The sequence below is a fragment of the Alligator mississippiensis genome, chromosome 2, assembly GCF_030867095.1.
Source record: "Alligator mississippiensis isolate rAllMis1 chromosome 2, rAllMis1, whole genome shotgun sequence".
NCBI lineage: Eukaryota > Metazoa > Chordata > Crocodylia > Alligatoridae > Alligator > Alligator mississippiensis.
In genome coordinates, this window is record NC_081825.1 from 256320640 (window position 1) to 256340840 (window position 20201).

Consider the following 20201-nt stretch of genomic DNA (forward strand, 5'->3'; position numbering starts at 1 on the left):
TCTGAACCAGTTACTCTCTAAAGTGCCATCATACCCTACCTTCTGCCTATTGTACCATAGATAGCTTACTTTTAATAAGAAAAAATTGGTAACAGAAGACTTGCTCCTATGTGGAGACCATGCATGTTGAATTCTGGCCTGGAATACATATTCTAAATAACATGGAAATCAATTTTTAACATGCAATGAGGTACACAATGGTATCATTGGCATTTTGTGTTAAACACAGCTATATTATTGTAATTGTGTTAATCAAAAGTATACTTGTACTTTGTCTCCTTTTCCCCCTTAACTTGTACCACTCCATTCCCAGTATTCCCAGCAAATTCAGTTCTCCAAGAAACAGGCATAATCTCCTCTGATTTCAATGGGAGCTGCATTTGCATATGCTAAGCTTGAAATGGCCCTTACAGAATTACAGGTCAATATGCATTTTACCCAAGTTTTGCTCATTAACTGAATGCTAAATACATATTAGATACAATGCTTTGACCATTACTCTTGTTTTCTTACTATGTTATGGTAAATGTATAAACTTATTCCACTATTCAAACCTGTTCAACTAAAGTTGGCCCTATAACAGGGGTGGGCAAAACATGGCCTGCGGGCCAGATGCAGCCCACCAGGCCACTGTATCTGGCCCGCACAGCCCCTAAAAAATTTAGAAAATTTATATTTATCTGCCCCTGGCTACCTGTCATGTGGCCCTTGATGGCTTGCCAAAACTCAGTAAGTGGCCCTCTGCCTGAAATAATTGCCTGCCCCTGCCCTATAAGAATAGCAAAGCTGATTAAGAGAGTCAAATCAAGCGTCTATCATCAAAAGGCTTAATGACCAATGCAAAAACAAACCTGCTTGTTCTCATAAGAAACATTAATCTCTGAATATTCAAAAAAATATGTCATGCTCTACATGGAGCATGCCTGCCTACACCCATAAGCACACAATGGCATGGCAAGATGCCCAGTCTCTGAAATGCTCAGAGTCAGCATTTCAGAATCTCAGGAATCTAGTAAATTTCACATTGTGGCTCTCAGTGGGGGATGGTTACCAAGGCCCAGACAGAAAGACATTAACAGAGCAATGGGGAGTTGGAGACAGGCAAGGGATTGCCTGTTTGCAATGCAAACCCAACCCAGATCTCGAGTTGAAACAATATTTTATTAGTCTCATACAACATCACCAACAACTGAAATTCAGAGTGCATCTACACATGCCCCCTATGGCGCCGTTGTTACTGTGCCATCATTTAGTACTTCCTTTTAGAAGTACTAAAAGATGGAGCAGTAACAGCCTATACTGCACCATGCGCGCCTGCAGTTACTTTTAGGCACTACAATGCCGTAGCTGTGACATCAGTTTTTGCCCACTGACACTTCCTCACTATAGTGCATTGCTATGGTGACATAACATCATGTGTAGACATGCCCTCAGTAGAATAAATTCCTCCTTTAGTTCCACATCTGCAACACTTTGTCCCTGCAGATGACATGCAAGCAGGTATTGAATTTGGTTCACTTCTCTACAGATGACGCATTTCTTCAGTGTTAAATGCAGCAAAAGGTGACAAAAAATATTTCCGTCTCTAAAGTAAGGACATTTTCACAAGCTGACATATAAATTATACACAGGAGTCCCATCATCAATCACTGAAATGCACAAAGGAATCAAATAAAGTCTGTGTTGCAGTGCACAGTACTACCAAACAGGTTCTAGACAAGAAATGAATTATTTCCATTTGACAACACAAAGGCAATTTAGGGAGAAAAGGATTTGTCCAACTAGACTAAGAAACTGAGGCTGAACAGCTCCACTTTTACAAAAACTGTCCCAGATGGCTAACTGCAAGTAGTATGGATGGAAAGTTTTATCTTAGGGTATGTTTAGATAAACCAGTTATATCAAATTAAAAGGTAAAGGGGCAACTATCACATATTAAATTGATCCATGGAAACTGTTTCATATGTCTGCTTCTCTGCAGCAATAAGAGAAGCTAAACCAGTGATTCTCAACCAGAGTGCAACAGCACTTGGGGTGCTGCCAGGTCCTTTGAAGGGTGCCATGCAGTGTGAGGAGATAAGCAGGCAAGCACAGGCTCAGGCCTGTTCCTGCCTGGCCAATCTTCTACCCCTGCTACTATATAAATTAGCTATTGAAACTGGGCATCACTCAATTCATAAAAGTTATAGAGGGATGCCTCAAGTCCAAGTTGACAATCATTGAGCTAACCTGTGATAATTTACTCCTGAATGAAACTTGTGCAAATTATTGTGATTTAGCTTTTTACTTATAAGATAAAGCAGATGCACAAAACTGTTGCAATGGATCAGCTTATGCACGCTCACAAGTAGGGGTGCACTGATAAATATTTTTTTAGCCGATACCGATTACCGATTATTAACCAGCCATATCGGCTGATACCAATCCGATAGCTGATATGCAGCCCAGCAGCTTGGAGAGCAGCATCTGGCCAGTAAGTCTGTGGGGGGAAAAGGGTGTGGGGGAGGAAAAGAGCATGGTGGGGAGCAGATCAAGGCCCCCACAGTGAGGGAAGGAGTGGGGCTGGAGCTGGGGCAGGCACTGCCCAGCCAGGGCAGGACGCAAGACAGAGCTGTGGGCAGCTCGTCCAGGTCATGCAGGGGGGCGGGGGCCAGCTCCCTACCACTGCACGCACCCCCAAGGGAGGCATGGGGGGCATGTGCCCCCATTTGTGTGCAGGGCGAAAGTGGACTGCTGCTCAGGGCTCAGGGCCAGGGGCTGCACCGGCATCCTCCTGGTAGGAGGGGCTGGGCCAGGGTTGTGCTCAGGGTGGACGGCAGCAGCACTGAGAGGAGGGAACATGATGGGGCTATGGTGAATTTGAGGCAGGCTGTAGCCCACACCATACCTCCCCCTCCCAGCACCACCACCCCCTGTGCCCTATCCCCATCTACCCTGAACACAGCCCCGGCCCAGCCCCCCAATGGGAAGTGGCCAGTGCAGCCCTTGGCCCTGAGCTTGTAGCGGGCAGCCTGCCCTTGCCCCATGCACAAATCTGGGGAACATATGCCCCCCATGCCTCTCCTGGGGCAGGAGCTACCCCCCATGTGCCCCACAGACGAGCTGCCTGCAGCTCTATCCCATGCCCCACCCTAGCTGGGCAGCAACTGCCCCTGCTCCTACCCTTGTCCTACTCCCTCCCTCACCATGGGGCCTCGATCTGCCCACCCCCCTAAACCCCTTCCCTTCCCCATGCCCCGGCAGTCAAGAATGTACTTGTTAAAATGGGAGAGACTCACTAAAGCATGCTTATATTCTGAGAAAAAAGAGACAGGATGTGGTTAGAGTAAGGGAGCAGGTGAAAGTAGGTCCAAAGGGGATTAGGGACTGGCACAAAAGAAGGCAGTAAAGGAAGAGAGAAGATGAGAAACTTCCACCTATGAAGGAAAGAAAAGGGAAAAGAGAGTAACCATTAAATAAGTATACCTGACTCTGTCAAAAGACATCCAAGCACCACAATTCATGTCATTTATGCACTTTTCTTCCCAGCATCCACCTCTAATAGCAGGAAGAGTAATTTTAAAAGATGACATTAAAGTGATCGCTAAGAAATAGATTGAGAGAAATTGTTGTTCACTGTAGAAAGGGAAACCATATGTTTTTGGGTGGGGGTTCCGCAGAGAGAAGACAGACATCAGTGTCACACCAGTGTCAGCTGTGAATGATGTTTTTGGTGAACTATGTATAAAAGCAACAAAATAGTCATCACATATTTAACTATTCTAATTCTATATTTATCTCTAAGGCTCAATATTTATAACAATAGAAAATAATCTCAGATGCATGCCATACAGTATTTGCAATATTCATCTCTTTCAAGTACTATTACATGATTGATGAGGTTGACTATGATTATTTCAGGATTAAGAGCTAGAAATAATAATCTCATTCCTAGTGAGTGATCTCAAATACTCTTAGCAAATCTATTTGTGCATTTTCCTCAACTGATTGAGTTTAATCCTAAATTAGGGAAGAAATAGCTCTAAAAATGGGTAAAGCATACCATTTATTCTTTTCTCCACAATAACTGCATGCAAGTCTGTGCTCTGAGTACAATTTCACATTATGCAACTCTTCTTCACCCTAATCAAAGATATTGTGTTAAATGGGAACAATGGGATTTGGTCTATATACTGGTAACTGCTGACTATGCCTACTTTGGAATATGTGAAACTGTGGCCCATGCTTCTCCATTTCCTTTTGTGTTTATTTTACAAGTTGTTCATAGAAGGCTCTCCAGCCATGAAATACACGCATTAAACTTTCTTCTTTATCTCACAAATGATTTGTTTTCTGTTTAATTCCCATTAATAGTGAGGTATTACAATTCATGCCTATACAAAAAAAAAGTTTTACTTGAGGCATTTTGTATTAAAAGCACTAACACTTTTTAAAGAAAACATATGCTTCAACGATGAAGATTCTTCTAACACAAATAAACAAAGAAGCACACATTATGAACTAGCAAGCACTCTATGAGGTGGAAGCAGGGAATTACACCCACATGTCGAGAACTAAAAAAATTTCTGGAATAGTCATCAGTACAGTTATAAAACTCCTTTCTTTGAAAGCAGTCTAATCCAATCTATAATTAGACTACAGTGTGATACAAATCTTGTGTGGGACAATACCACTACCTCTCAAAAAACAGCCAGCCTTAAAGGGAAATAGAACATAGTAGTTTCATAGTAGCTAGGGTCAGGAAGGACCTGAACAGATCATCTAGCCTGACCCCCTGCCACAGGCAGGAATGAATGCTGAGTTCACAAGACCCCAGACAGGTGATCATCCAACCTCCTCTTGAATTTGCCCAAGGTAGGGGCGGGGACCACTTCCCTGGGAAGCTGGTTCCAGATTTTGGCCACCCTAACTGTAAAATATTGCCTCCTGATCTCTAACCTAAACCTATTCTCCATCAGCTTATGACCATTGATCCTTGTCACCCCAGGTGGTGTTGGGGAGAAAACGGCTCTACCTATTTGCTGTTGATCTCCCCTGATGAGCTTGTAGGCAGCCACCAGGTCCCCCCTCAGCCTCCTCTTGCTGAGGCTGAACAGGTTCAGGTCCCTCAGTCTCTCCTCGTACGGCCTGTCCTGCTGCCCTCTCACCAAGCGGGTGGCCCTCCTCTGAACCCTTTCCAGGCTGGCTACATCCCTTTTGAGGTGCAGCACCCAGTACTGGACACAGTACTCCAACTGTGGCCTGACCAAAGTCGCATAGAGGGGGAGTATCACCTCTCTGGACCAGCTTGAGATGCAGTTAACATCATTAAAAACGTTAGCAGAGATCACAGCGAACTTAAGAAAGCTATGAGTCTTCTACTAAATATTCATTTTGTGTTTCAAAGCTTAATTTTGTGCTGGAAACTGCTGCACAAAAGTGTGCATTAATTTTAATTAAAAAAAATGAACTTAAAAAAATATGCTTAAAAAAAGACTCACATTTTTTTGTTCATTACCCACAGACTTTCATCTAGGCATCATTTTAAAAAGCATGTGACATCAGTTGTATGCACACCTCACTTAAACTGCTGATGCAAAAGGAAATGAGTCTTATTTTCCCAGATTGCCTTGCTGTTACAACAGCAAAACTATTTTTAACATCATCATATCTAAAGTAAAAAATGGGAAAAATGGGAAAATTTCCAAGTTCCTTCAATCCTTTCAGCTAGACTGTATTTAATTCAAACCCAACTGGAATTTCTTCTATTCTTTAAATAACAATCCGTTTTTAATATACCATGCTGTCTTTTCAAAATAAGCAAGTGCTTAGAAATACTATTTATGTTAAATATGTATTCATCCTTGCAATTCCTTGGTGCATAGAGACCACTGCTGAATCAGATGCCATAAATAGATACATTAGCATAGAACTATGTTCCCCTGATGTCTGGCATATGCTAAACTGTTTTGGGAAACATCCTACCTTTATACTAACACAAGTGGTAGCAACAGCAGAAGTATACCAATGACTCATGTGAATTCTAGCATTTGTTACCGCAATGGCACCTAAACTGCCCCGAGCCAGTGGCAGTATAGTAGTATTAATGCAGCAATGGGAGATTTCCCAAAGGTCTAGTGAAGACACAGCCTCCATGATATCCAATATAAACTCCTGTTACGGCCTGACCAGCGTATCTGCAGACCTGCTTCTCTTTTCCAGCATACAGTGCCCAAACAAAATTTCGACCTTTCAGTGTATCTGTTACAGTAGCCACCACTGGAAGACGGCTGGGTTGGACTGCAGGTGTTGACAGCTGAGCTACACTTTGGTCACATGTTCCATATTGTAACGAAAGAAGAAATATAAGGAGTTATTTTTTCTCTCTCGAAAAGTGTGGAAGGCTAAAATTCCAAAGTTTACTCAGACAGATAGGCTACCAAGGCCATCAGCAACATAAACTGTCTATCCATTCTATCTGCAAGCAATTCTTCAAAGAAAATTATGTTCCAACAGTTTCCATGAAGGATGGCATCTTTACACATTGCTGCCACACAATTCCAGATATGACCCAGCCTAGGCAATTTATCCACCTGAGACAGAAAAATCAGCTGTTCTGATCCTAATGGTCTGACCCTTTCTCAACCTTTTTATCAGCATCTGTAACAGACACTGTCCATCTGGAAGAGACCTAATCTTTTGTAAGAGACATCCTTGTTGGAAAATAAATATCAGGCCATCAAATTAAAATTAAATTTAAACAGCATTTAAACAACTGCTGATTTTGACAAGACTGATCATTTAAATTTCATCAGGCTGTAGTTAGTTGGATTCTGAGCATTAATACAGCCACACTGAACTCTAGGCTGTTAACAGTAAAGTCACCATGTTGGTTAGAATTATTAAAGGGTCCTTTTAATTAGTATTATTTATCCTAAAGACATGTCCAGGCATTTTGCACATGTTCAACAGCTATGTAAAGCTGGCCAGGATCAAAGCCAGGTGTTTTTGTCAAGTGCTAGTAAGAAAAAATTATATTATTATGATCCTGCTGGTCAACTCACTTGGCCTCCCTAGGGAACATGGAATTCAGCCAGGACAACAAGCCCTTAGCTGAACAATTTAAAGTTTCTGCTAGGTTTTTACATCCTCTAAATTGGGCTTGTGGTCCATAAAAGCCTGTAAGAACTGGGGACACTTTTGCTGGGAATAAATAAAGTTAGAAAGAGCATACTTTTACTGACAGCAACAATGACATTTGACAACCACTTAAACTAATCCATGTTACTATGGATGTCCTTACCTATTTCAATGACAGAGCATAAATATTGTTGAGGGACTATGGTTATTTTTGAGATTGAAGAATTAATTTTGAAGTAGGGATGTAAAGAAGTGAAACAATTCCAAAAGTCAGTATTACAGATCAAGGAATCAGTTACTCAAGATCATAAAATAAGCACAGAAAAAGAATTAGCAAATGTATATAAAGCTCCATCTCTGTAAAAGTTAAAAATGAGGAGCTGAGGTTTATGCTCCCAGCCTCATAAAGTCAAATTTGTACAGGTAATGAATAATTAGAGGTAGGAAGAGTTACATGGTTAAGTTACATCTAAAGCCTAAAGGCCTAAAAGCCACATCCATAAGTTAATTTGAAATTGTCCAATAAAAAACTGTAACACTTCGGCACAACTCCTAAAGCAACTTGTCAGCTGGTACATGTTTCACTTAAGAAACTGGACAGTTCAACAAGCTATTAACAAATTTCAGGTACATCTATTGCAAGACTTTCAAGACCACAAGATGTCTCACTATCCCATGGCTTCATATTTATAAGATTTTAAAAAATGATTTAATTTTTATTTCACATTTTTAGATTTACATTTTTATCCTCTAAAACTTTTATATGGGTTCAGAGAGACTGTGAAATAATTATGTACAGACCAAGTAAGAAACGATTAGAGCTTGGTTTTTAAAGCTGAAAAATTCATTTTAGAAACAGACACTAAGTAAATCTTTATTTGGTTTCACATATTTAAGCATTTTCCTTCGTTATGTTTTTCTATGATGAAGTGCTTGCTCTTTATCTCCCTCCCCCACTTTCTGCATCAACTTTGCTGCATTCAAGTTCGATTTTCTGTTGAAACAGCTGAAATGGAAGAAAAGCTTAGCTCCCATGTTAGCCTTAATCAGAGGGCACAAATGAATGCAGCGCTGCTGCTCATATGAGAAAGCAGCTACAACTGGGGCTGGAGAAGAGGGGAGGGGTTAATACATCTTTTCAAGCAGATACGTACCACGTACCCTATGACTGTGCTCAAAGATTCTCTGATGTTTTGAACTTAAATTAGTAAGGCAGGTATGCTAGAAGTGTTGTAGAATTTTGTTCTTAGCTTTTCTATACTGCATTCATACAGAATGGAGTCAAAGAGATGAGAAAACAGATACTAAAAGGTAGAAGAGGAGAGGCTGCCAGTAAAAGCTTTATGGAACAGGGTGGGCAGATGGTAGGGATTTGCAGTGACACAGCTGGTTTTTTTTTAAATACGAGGTAGAAGAAAAAGGAGACATGGTTATGGCTACACATTCACAAGTCTGTTCAGTACAATAGAAAAACAGTGGGGGGAGGGGTAAGGTTTGTATGTTAATTTTCTACCATCCATCTACACTGATATTTCTGAGTATTCTAGCAATTAAGGAACCACAGCAATTTCCAGGTGTTTTCTCCAACACTCCTTCCACGCTGTACAAAGAGTATAAACAAAAAAATGTACAACAGAAGTATTAATGCTGTATTAAGAATCAGAAAGAGGCAAAATTCCAAAAGTGCAAGGTGTCAACAATTTTAATGAAATCACATAACACACATTTACTTTCATTACTGATGTATAAGAATTTGCAATATGGCCAAATTAAAAAGTAAAACCTTTTATACCGGATGATGTAGATGAAAAATACCTATAATACTTTGGGATTTTTTTTTAAGGACTGAACAAAAAAGGCCAACATGAATATGACACCCAGCTAAGAGCATGCTTAACACATAATCCACTTTTAATACCACTTATTTGTCAAAAATAAGAGATAAAGATTACTTCAAAGATCAATTTATCATGCTTGTTCTCTGAGTAAAACCACATATTGCTTTTTTTAGTCTTTTAACATCTACCAACTTTCTTCAAAATATCGTAGGCAACCTGACTAGTTTGTAGATTAGTTGCAAACTAGTTGTTATTTCTTTGTTTTTAAGATAATGAAGAAAATGAAAAGTAGCACTGAAATTACTTTTGTATCCATCTAAAGGACCTAAAACACTTTCTGTGGAGCCAGTGAAGGCCATTCTGCATTGGCTGCTGCAGAAAGAAGGTAATTGGGGGGGGGGGGGGGGGGGGGGGGGGGGGGAGGAATTATGAAGTAGACTTGAGAGAATGGAGTTGTAAACTAATAAGCCTGGTGCTTTTGACATGCCGCATACATTTTGCTTTGGTATTCGTTTCCATCTCTCCTGTTCTATTCAGGCTGAAGTAAGAATTTCCATTGTCCCTCTCCTAACACAAGCAGAGAGGATTGCAAAAAGAGTACATGGCAACAAATTTCAGATCCGATAAGACAAGGTTCTTATCACGGCTACAACCTATACCCCTGTAGACCTGATAAATATTTTTAGTAGAACTCCTTGCCACAGAAGTTGCTGAGTCCAAGAACTTTGTAAAATTATGTATTTATATGAGTATCAGTAATGCAAAGTTGTAACACATGCTCTAAAAGGGATATAAAACTCATTCCTAAAGGTTTACGCCAATCTATTAGACAGCAGAATAGGACATATAAGAGCCAAAATATCCAACAGCTGTTTACGATGGGGCTCACATATTTTCTCTGGTACTGGCCTCTCCTGCAACTGGATGGACCACAAGTATGATCTAGTATGGCAAGTCCAGTGGATTTAGATTGCAAACTCTGCCTCACAAAGCAGCCAAAATTGGAGAGTGGAAGTGCGGTCTCTAACACAAATAAACTGAACACCACCTGAGGCTATTGTTTTAAAAGAGTTTTATTTAAGCCACATTTTCAGAATCTGAGATAATTTAAAAGAAATTTAATACTTTGAACAGATGCTGCACTGTGAGCCCTCTGAACATTACTGGTGTGTTTCTCTTTAATACATAACCATTAAAATTCAAATCATGAATATGAGACTATGGGAGAGGTTGATAAAAATATGACTGACTAGCCATGAACTCGTTTCTGATACAATAAGGGTGCTAACTCAGAATTAGCAATTAGAAATAAGGTTTTTGTAGAATACCACTGCTAGTTTTAAATAAACTATATGAAAGCAAAAGGCTCTCCTACTTGAAGAACCCAAGCTCTGTCCCAAGTTCGAGCTCAGAGTGACTTTTGAGATGGTCAAATTACATACAACAGCTTTGGTAACATCACTGAGAGGCATTACTTTACTGGTTACCTCAATTTCTTATTCATATTTGAAGAACGGTCTTAGATGCATTCCTCACCTAGTCTAATTCAAGGTTGATTTGTTTGAGAGGGGAAATCAGTCCCTCTCGTAAGTTGGAAAGGTAAACAAATTAAGCTGGAAAAGGTATTTTTATTAAAAAAATGCCACTTCTGCACAAGCTACTCTCGTGAAAACTTTTATTTTACACTTCTTTATCAATTAAATAACTGAAGACAAGATACCCAAATGTCACATCGACAACAGAGATACAAAGAAGATATTCGACTTGAGAGGCTTTTCCTTTACTTCTAGATCACAATGAGGCCCTCATCATTTTGCATGACAGAAAACAACAGCTGACAGGCCATTTTGGAACAGATGCCAGCTGCCTCTCATTTGTTTTATAATTCAAACAGCAACAGATCTGTAGCACTGTTTTTAAAAGCAAGCTATGTTTTAGCAAACTGGACCTCACACTAATCAGTACTGTTTCAAACACAGATTGAAGGCAGACTAGAAATCTTAGATCCAAAAGTTATTTTAGATCCAGGTCTCAGCTCTGGACCCAACATAAAATAAATTTTGAGCTTAGATTTTATATTCATTCATGTGGATTTGACTGAATACACACTTAAACTAGCTTTAAAAAAGTGTAACCTCTAATATTCAATTAAGAAACCACAGACATCCTTCCAAAGCTATTTGCAGTGGAGGACAATATTAAATTTCAACAGAGAACATCTTTAGAATGCTGACCACCTAAATGGGATTTTAATGGTTTATTAAAATTTAACACCTTAATTAGACAAAGCCAAAATCCTTTAAAATGAAGTTGAAGTTGCACGTATGATCAATAGTTTAAAGACTACGATTTTAGTGGATTAGACTGTACTATAGTGACCTCAAATGAAAAGAGAGCATTGAGCACAAATTAGACCCCCACATTAACCAAGCTCTGGACACAACATAACTGGAAATAAGGAAATTATCTTGAGGAATCAAAATAGCTTATCGATAACTCTGACACATATCATCAGTTATTTCTCAAACTTAGTGAAAGAAACTGGAAAGGAAAGGTTTGAAATACATGGTCAGGACTCCTTATACATTTAGTACTGTAAGTGAGTGTGCATCGTGCCTTATTAGTTGTATAGCCTTTCATCTACATAAAATACATATCAAAGTGAAGTGTGTAAGACATAGGGACAGCTGAAAGTCTAAAATAAAGTATTTAAAAGCTCCATAGGGACAAGAGAGTCTAACTACAATTTTACTAGGTCTTTTGATTTATATAAAAAAACCTGTCATCATCTGCTTCACTTCTGAGGAAGGGCTCAAGGCTAAAAGTACCAACATTTAAAACTTCATTAGCTCTACTCTACCAACTTTTTAAAATAAGGTAATGTTAAAAGCATTCCTTCTAGCAGCATGTACATTTCAGCTGTGATTGGCTGCCTAACAGAGTTCCTTTATGCATACCAGCAGAATCATGTCCAGTTTTGCCATTTGTGGATAACGATGACAAGATACAAAAGCATGTGTTTGCCATAAATAGCTCTGGCTAACGAAGGATTGCTCACACAGAGCAGATCAAATTCTCTATAAGGAGAGCTGTGTTTGGCTTTTAGCCAAATCATGTCCCTGATGCAAGACTTAGTAGTGGCAAACACTTTCCAGTTCTATTTACACAGAATTACTAAATGAAACAGTTCATTAAAATATTTCTTGTACCAAGTTAGTATTAAATGGCAGCTTTTGTAGATGCAGTGAATATTTAACAATTCATAACCTGTAATTTAAATACCCTATGATATTTTCTCCCTATTACTATACAACAAAGAAAGAGCTGTAAAACTGTATTAAAGCATTTTCCTCTGACTTATAGAACTTTAAGAGTCTTCAAATAAGTGCACTACATGGTTGGTGGGTACATATTTTGCACATTTCAGATGAGTTTGTATCTAATGCTCCCTAATAAATGGTAACTTGTTTCGTTAAAAGATATGATCTGTGACTAGGTTCTCTATCCATTCAACAGAACAGTCTTAAAAGTATTGTAAAGCAGTGCCTAAATCATGGCTAGGACCAAAAAAAAAAAAAAAGTCTGTTATTTAAGCCAAGATTAACAATTGTTTACCTTTACAATACTTCCCACAGAAGTTAAGTTATTCAAAATATGCTTACTTTAAACATACTTAAAAACTATATTTTCCAATGAAAACAAGGCAACGTTCTGTAATAAGCCACAAGTTTTATTGCAACGTGGCCAGCTGGGTTGTGTGTTTTTTTTGATCTCAAAAACAGTGTTCCATTTAAGGCTCTTTTTAATACAGAAATTGCCATCATGAATGATGTTTTACAAAACAACTTTAGTGTTCCAAGACTCACATGGTAAACAGATAACCTCTACTCCTGTTCAGTAGTGTACATTCAATGGAAAACAAAAAGGCATCGTAACAGCTACTTCATTTATAAAGATATGCATGTAACAGGAATGAAAACTGAGGTACTACAATAGTTTGATGACACAGTTACAGCAACTTAATTGGCATTCCTTTGAGGGGGGGAGGGTAAAACATATTACAAAAAAGTGCTTTAAATGCATAGTGTTGTGTGCTGCCATGTCACAAAAATAGGCTTGTCAAGGCAGGTGAGGTGTATGAATGCACAAGAGCCTCATGGAACTGCAATCAAGTGCAACTGTAAGTAATACTGAATAGAGTCTACCATCCGACCAGTGGACAATACTTTCAAGGCATTCAATTAGCTTACCCTTTGCTGTCTGCTAGACTATTCACATTAACTATCACATTCATTGTACATGTTTCAAGGAATGCATGCAACGTCAGTTTTGGCTAAGAGTATGACGTGAAAGCATTCCTTGGGTTCTACATAAAACTACCAGGATTAAACAGTCTAATGGCAATCACTGGTAGACTGCTTAACTTAATAACATCTTCTTCAGATGTGTAGGGAGGGGAAGTTGGCAGAGGGAGGGGACTGGGGTAAGGGAGACTAATGCTATTCCAATTGAATGAGCTGCAGAAATGGAAGCTCCTTAGGATCCAGATGGCACTTGTCTGTCTTTTTATAAGGGTTTTCCTTCAAGTGAAACTACCACATTGCCTCCCAGTTTCTCTCCAAGCGTTGAACGGTCCTTAATATCATCCAAACCATTTACTTGCCACTCGTGTTTAATGCCTGAAAGACAAATGAACAAAGATGCATTTGCTCAGTACCTTAACATCCATAAGATATTTCAATTGCTTTGTGGATTATTTAAAGTCTGTACCTGTAAATTTCTTTTTAATGGCATCTTTAGAGCTTGCGTAGATCATCTTGCTTTTTAAAGGTGCACTTTCAGGAGCCCTGTAAAAGGAAATAACATAGTTATTCAACTACCCATATTCAGGCAGAAAGTCAAGAATATCTGGTTTAAAGACAGCAATCTTTGATTTTACACACCAGAATATAAATACCAGATCTTCTTTCTTAGACTCCTTTGTCTCGTACGTGGCATCATACAAAGCATATCGGCAATCATTCAAAGGTAGTAACTTGACAAAGGATGTATAGGGGTCCTCCACGGTATCTCCAATATCGCCAACCAATATCTGCTTTGATTCCTCCACAATGATTTGTTTCTTGTCATCACTTAAGCAGAAGAGAACGGCTTTCTTTCTTTTTTTGATCTCTTCTGGGGTTGATGATTTCCTCACTTTCATGTCATTAAAAACCTTTATGACTTCATCATTCACTGTCACTCCAGAAGCCTGCAAAATGAGACGAAAGGCATAATTTAGCCTCAATACAAAGCGCTCACCAGAGGAGAGCACAGTTGCTTGTATTGAAAGTTTACTCTGCAAACTACGAGCAAAATTCTAGCACTCTAGAAACCCGCAGGATACAACACAAGGAAAAAATCGGTCCCTGAGTTATTCATTTGTGATCCCAGTAGGATCCTCTTACATAAAACTGACCAGTCAAACCAGACCAAAGATCCAATCCAGATGTCAAGTAGCAACCTAGGGGTTTGGCTCAGCCAGGTACAGGGGCAGGCACTTCTGTTTTTTTTCCTGTGGTGGAACAAATGCGGCAGCGGCAGCAGCACCTCCCCGGCCCTGTCATGCTTCTAGTTTTGCTGGGTGATGTCAGGCTGTAGCAGCAACACAAATGCTTTCTGCCTTGTGTCAGCCTAGCTCCAAAACGTGGGATTTAGCTTCATGCTCCTGCCCTCGGGAACAATAAGGGGGGAAACACCTCCCCCCCGGCTGGTGCTGGGTGGGGGGCGGCCCGGATCGGCTCAGAGCCGCGGCGCTGCCACAAAGAGCCGGGAAGCTGCTACTCCCTCGGCCGCGGCCGCGTTGGCAGGGGCCGGGGCCGAGCACTCCCCGCCCGGGCCCACGAGCCTCCGCCGCACAAAGGAGCCGGCCCAGCAAACAATGCCAGCCCCGCCGCGGGCCCAGGGCGGCGCCCGCGCACTGCAGCGGCTCCCCGGGGCGCGGCGCCCGGGCCCACGCGGCTCCCCCGGGCAGAGACCCCACGCCCGGCCCCGCCCCGCCCCGCCCCGCCCGGCAGCGCGGGAGGCGGCGGCCGCTGCATAGCCCTAGAGGACCGCAGCCGCTGCTCCCCCCCACGGTGCGGGAATCCCCGGCCCCGGCCCCAAATTAAAATAAGATGGCGGCCGCGCGCAGCGGGGCCCGAGCGGCGGGACCAGGCCCACACACCCCCTGGCCCGGCCCGGCCCGGCCCGGCCCGGCGCCCTCACCATGGTGCAGCCGGGGGTCCCTGCGGCGGCTGCGTGCGGTGCTGGCGGAGCGAGCGCGGGGAGCGCTGTGCCGGGGCGACGGGCGGGGACTCGGCCGGGCGAGGAGGGCGGTCACATGGGCGCTGCCTCCACCACGTGCCGCGAGGCGCCCGGCCCGGCCCTTGCGGCGGGCGGCCCACGCCTCTGGCCCCCGCCCCGCCCCGCCCCGCCGGGCCGGCCGGAGCACGCGCCGCGGGGCGGGACGAGGCGAGGCGAGGCGAGGCGAGCGGCCCCGCTCTTGGCCCAGCCTGTCCCGCTCCAGCGGCACCGGGGCGGAGTCGCGCTCTCCCCACCCCCAGCTGCAGGCCTCGGGCTCGCCGCCGCCGCCGCCGCGGGAGACTCCGTGGCGCTGCAGGGCCGCCCGCGCCCTCCCCTCGCAGGGAGAAGCGCCCTGCGCCGCGGCCGCCTCGAGAGCCCCCGGAGCAGGGGCCGCTGCCAGGCCAAGGAGGCGCCTCGCTCGCTTCTCCGCTGCCGTGAGGCGGCGCCCAGCCTCCCCGAGTTGATTTTCACTCTGTTGACATCGGCGTTGTGTACGGGGCGCTTTACCCGCTGCGACCCCGCCACAAAGGGGATCCGCGTCCCCTGGGCACAGTGCCTTTGCGTGGCGGGTTGTCATCCTGGAGACCATGTGGTGGTTACACAAGCAGTGGCACTGTGCCCGTCCTCCAGACAGCCTAGCAGTGCCTGCTGAGGTGCCTGAAGGACGCCTTCCGGATGAAGTACCTGGGTGACCTGAAGGCAAGACCTGACCCAGGCAAAGTGTTTGAGGTCACCTTGGGGTGGGGTGCCAGCAGCCATTTCATGCCACAGACTGGTACTTCATTTAGGCCCATCTAAACTGCCTCCTGCTCAATGGCACCATTTGCTACAGCCATTGTGATGAGGTGCAGCTACCAGAGCAAGTCCCACACGAGCATGGCAACTCCACCACAACACCATGCAGGACTGGCCGGTGAAGGCCATCTCAGCATCATTTGGGAGGATAGCTGTGAACCACACCATCCCAGGTTGCAGTAACCTGGCACTGTCTTAACAGATGAGGACAATAAAAAGATCCTGATTATTGATCTGGCCGTCCACTTTAACGGCAAGCTCTCAATGAAGCCCTGCAATGAAAGCTGTCCAGGTACAGGACACTGGCTAATACCCTGAGAGAGAAGGGGTATGAAATGACATGGCAGGCATTGATCAGTGATCACTGGGGCACTTGGAGCATGGAACCCAAGCCACACGAGCATCCTGAGAGCTTGCAGAGTATCCCCCAGCTACTGAAAGTTGATGAGGCGCCTCATGATATCTGATACCATCTGATGGTCAAGGGATGTCTACATCAAACATTATGTCCATTGCCAAGACCAAGAGAACAGACCAAGACCACCTGCTGGAAGGGGGGTGGGGGGACACTAAACACCCCTGCGTGATATACCTTGCAAAGACTGTTAAGGCCTTTGAATATTCCCCACCTTGGAAATTGTACGCCATGTTGCTTGAAGCCAGTGACTTGGCAATCCTTACAAACTTTGTACCAGTGTGGTTACCTTGCATGCGGTCCTGGCTTTCTCCTTTACAAAGCATCAGCATTTAAGTTTTCTAACAACTTTACCCCAGGCTAATTGAGGGTGCACGACTAACTGCATGCCTTAGATTGTGTCAATATATACCAGCCATGTGCCTATGCAACTACAATGCACAGGGTTCTTTATTGTCTCTCAACTCTACCGAGCCATGTAATAACTATCATTTTAACGTTTTAATCTTAATCAAGGTGTATATCTGTCTGGTTGCACACCATGATATCTGTCTGGTTGCACACCATCCCGCAGGCGCTTCCCACCCTGTTCCGATTGTTTTGTGTAGTTGCCTGCGAGCCATCTGCTGCTCAGGATCAGAATGTCACCTCCCTATCTAAATGCCACTGTACTTGTCAGCTTGCAGGAGCCATCATACCGTGTGTTTTGTTCTAGCCCTGTCCCGTGCCTTCTCTTCCTGCTGCTATTGGGGGCCAAGCTAGAGGTCCTGCGCTCCTTTCTACCCAGGTGAGAGGAAGGTACAGGGAAGTACAAGTGCTAAACATGCTCATAGCAGGACTCAGTACAGTGCCATATTTAAAAAAAGAGATACAATGTTGCTTTATAGGACAAAAGAGGGGGAAAAAAGGAATAATTCTCCAGGAATACTTCAGCCACCTCTCCATCTTATGAGAACTTGTCATCCCATGCCAAAATTCTGTTCATTGTTACCTTGCACTTCATCTCGGACACAATTGAAGGACAACAGAATGTCAGGCATTAAGAAGTAGGGCTGGAAGGAACCTCCATAGGCCACCTAGACCAACCCCTACCAAACAGCCCATAGCTCTTCAGTATGCAGGAACCCAAATGAGACCCAAGAGTAACAGACCTTGATACATACCAACTCCCCCTCCCCCCAGCATTCCTAGCCATTCCAGCCTTTCCTCCTGGCCAGTGCTCATGTTACCAGCACTGCAGTAGAGAATGGTAAACATGATGTTTGTCTTTATTAGAAGTCATTTGTATTGCATTGATATATACCTGGTGTTTTTTCTTGCACCACAGCTAGACATTATCTAGAAAATAGGGCTGGAAGGGACTTGAAAAAGTCATCTAGTCTATGGGTAGGCAACCTTTTCTGGCTACAGACTAGAATGACCCATCTTGGGTGGATATAAACTATATCCCTATCAACTCCACACTCTTGAGTTATAAACCTTGTCTGCACACTCAAAACAACTGCATTCAATGAGTCCAAGAGGTGGCCTGTCAGGCACACCTGCCCTCTTCCTTTCCCAGTTCCTTCTCCAGTCTTTTCCATCTCTCAAGCCACTAAAACAGCAATCACATTCCTCAAGAATGAAATAGCAAGTTTTGATCAGGTAATCAATTTTGTCCATCACTACAAGCTTTTTTTTTTAACACCTAATCTCAGGAAGGCATTTATTTACTGGTACAAAACTTAGAACTATGATTTTTTTCACCAGTATAAATCTTAGTAAGGCATTTTATATCAACAAAAAATCTCAAATGGATTTTTATTGGTGCATATTTATAGGAAAAATACAATGTAGAAATATGCAAATTCCATTACACCATACTGTTAACAGGGCACCAATGCTGTTTAAGTGCCAATATGCTTGAAATTGATTGCAAAACAACATTAATATCAGAGCATACTTTCAGCATCTCCACAATCAATATGGCATATAACTTTTTATATAGAATGTTTTTGATGCCAGGCTCTGACATAGCAAGGTAAGGCTGTGTCCTTCCAGGTTCCCAACAAGATGGTTACACCCTTCTATTCACGTGAAATATCAGGGAGTACCTTTCTGATGAATAATGATAAAGCATATCTAGCTGGGATCCCTTATCCTTCATCAACAGGAAATTCCTTTGCTGGTTGTAGGATGTGTCCCTGATGCTTGTGACCAATGTTAGGACTGCCTGTGGAAGCACAAATACAATCAGTAGCCTACCCTCGTCATCAGGCTCTCTATATGTACCCCCAAATTGCTCATCATTAGCAAGTCCAATGGTGTCTGACCCTATGTTAGAACTTTACATTGAAATGCCCTATAGCAAAACAGGAATCCAATGCATCGCATGTAGTAAAACTCGTATTGTTGTATCCTGCATACAGCATCTATGAACTATGGAGGTCTCCAACACTGTGCTTTCAGAGCACACAGGAGGATAGGTGGGCCTCTATTACTGGAAGAATGATGGAGAGACTTCATGAACTTCTTTCATGAAGTTGACTTGCTGAATCATAGAAAAGAAGGTCTGAAAGGGCCTTGGGAGGTTATATAGTCCATCCCCCTACTCAAGGCAGGATCATCCCTATCCAAACTACTCAAGTGTTTGTCTAGCTTATTCTTAAAACTACACAAACAACCCTGTCACACAATGACCAGGAACATTGCTGCAAAACACTAAGAACACCCTAATCTACCACAGGCAAAGCTGATAACCCTTCCAATGATGCCAATACTGAGGCATCATGTATCATAGCATCATAATTATCCCAATACTGACAGACCTTATGTGATGCTGTGTGCTGCATCTCCAAGTAAACTGCTGATTTTCTCCTTAGGTAAGTCCAAGACTGGTTTGATGACAGTGATGTGGCAGACAGGTTCCATACATTCTGTGTCAAGGACAGCATTTTATAGACCACTGTTGGATGTGATGCCACCAGTCAAAGTCAGACATGAAGATACTGGTCGTGGATTGCAAAGACATAAAGCAGCAGTGAGTGGATCCAACACTTCTAATATCTGCTCCATATTGACACAGGTGCCAGTGGAAATGCAATGGGTTTTGACAAGCAGCCATCCACATACAAGATTAACATTTCAGCAGCACCTATGAAGATGCACAAGACAGAATGCACACTTCATAGTAGTAGAATACAACCCTCTTCCTACCAAAACTCTATGGAGAAAGCTTTGTTCTAGCTCTGACATTTCTTATATTCAGTATGGAATTAATCACTGGATAAAAACCATCTTTTCCAGTCTGCAACTTTTTCTCCACAATGAGCTAATGTCCACTTTTTGTTTAAAATTACTGGAGGTATGCAGAGTATGGAAAACATATATATCCCACACAATCCAGCAGGCTCTGGCACTGGGCTAAAAGCAGTCACATATTACAAGCTAAAACAAGCAATTCAGTGGGTTAGAAAGACATATCCAAAGCATGCAGTTTCCTCAAAGTAGATGCCTAAGCATCCCTGATAATGTGCCTTTGGTGATTATTATTCAAGTGGGTCAGCATGGGCTTTATACTTGCCTTGCTTTACCTAACACCTTTGAAAATGGTGTTAGGTAGAACATTTTCCATTGTTCCCATGAACACTTACCATTTAACAAGCCCAGTATCTTCAGTGGGAGTTTTGTCTTCATAAGGACTAAGTAAAGAGCACAGATTCAGATCTAAA

General features: G+C 42.7%; 1 protein-coding gene across 1 annotated transcript; it reads right to left on the reverse strand.

Annotated features, from left to right (window-relative positions):
* Positions 1–10618: 10618 nt before the first annotated feature.
* On the reverse strand, positions 10619–15394 carry CFL2 (cofilin 2). The gene is made up of 4 exons (XM_059723047.1): positions 15204–15394; positions 13901–14208; positions 13728–13804; positions 10619–13636 (listed from the first exon to the last, which is right to left on the reverse strand). Exons 1-4 carry the CDS (start codon positions 15204–15206, stop codon positions 13524–13526), a joined length of 501 nt encoding a protein of 166 aa, XP_059579030.1. The 5' UTR covers positions 15207–15394; the 3' UTR covers positions 10619–13523.
* Between the last annotated feature and the right edge of the window lie 4807 nt (positions 15395–20201).

Excerpts from the sequence above, each read along its gene's own strand:
- CFL2 (XM_059723047.1), bottom strand. Across the intron at positions 13,805-13,900 it reads GATCTGGTATTTATATTCTG|GGCTCCTGAAAGTGCACCTT; the intron begins GTGTGTAAAATC and ends TTCCTTTTACAG. Across the intron at positions 13,637-13,727 it reads CATTAAAAAGAAATTTACAG|GCATTAAACACGAGTGGCAA; the intron begins GTACAGACTTTA and ends TTTGTCTTTCAG.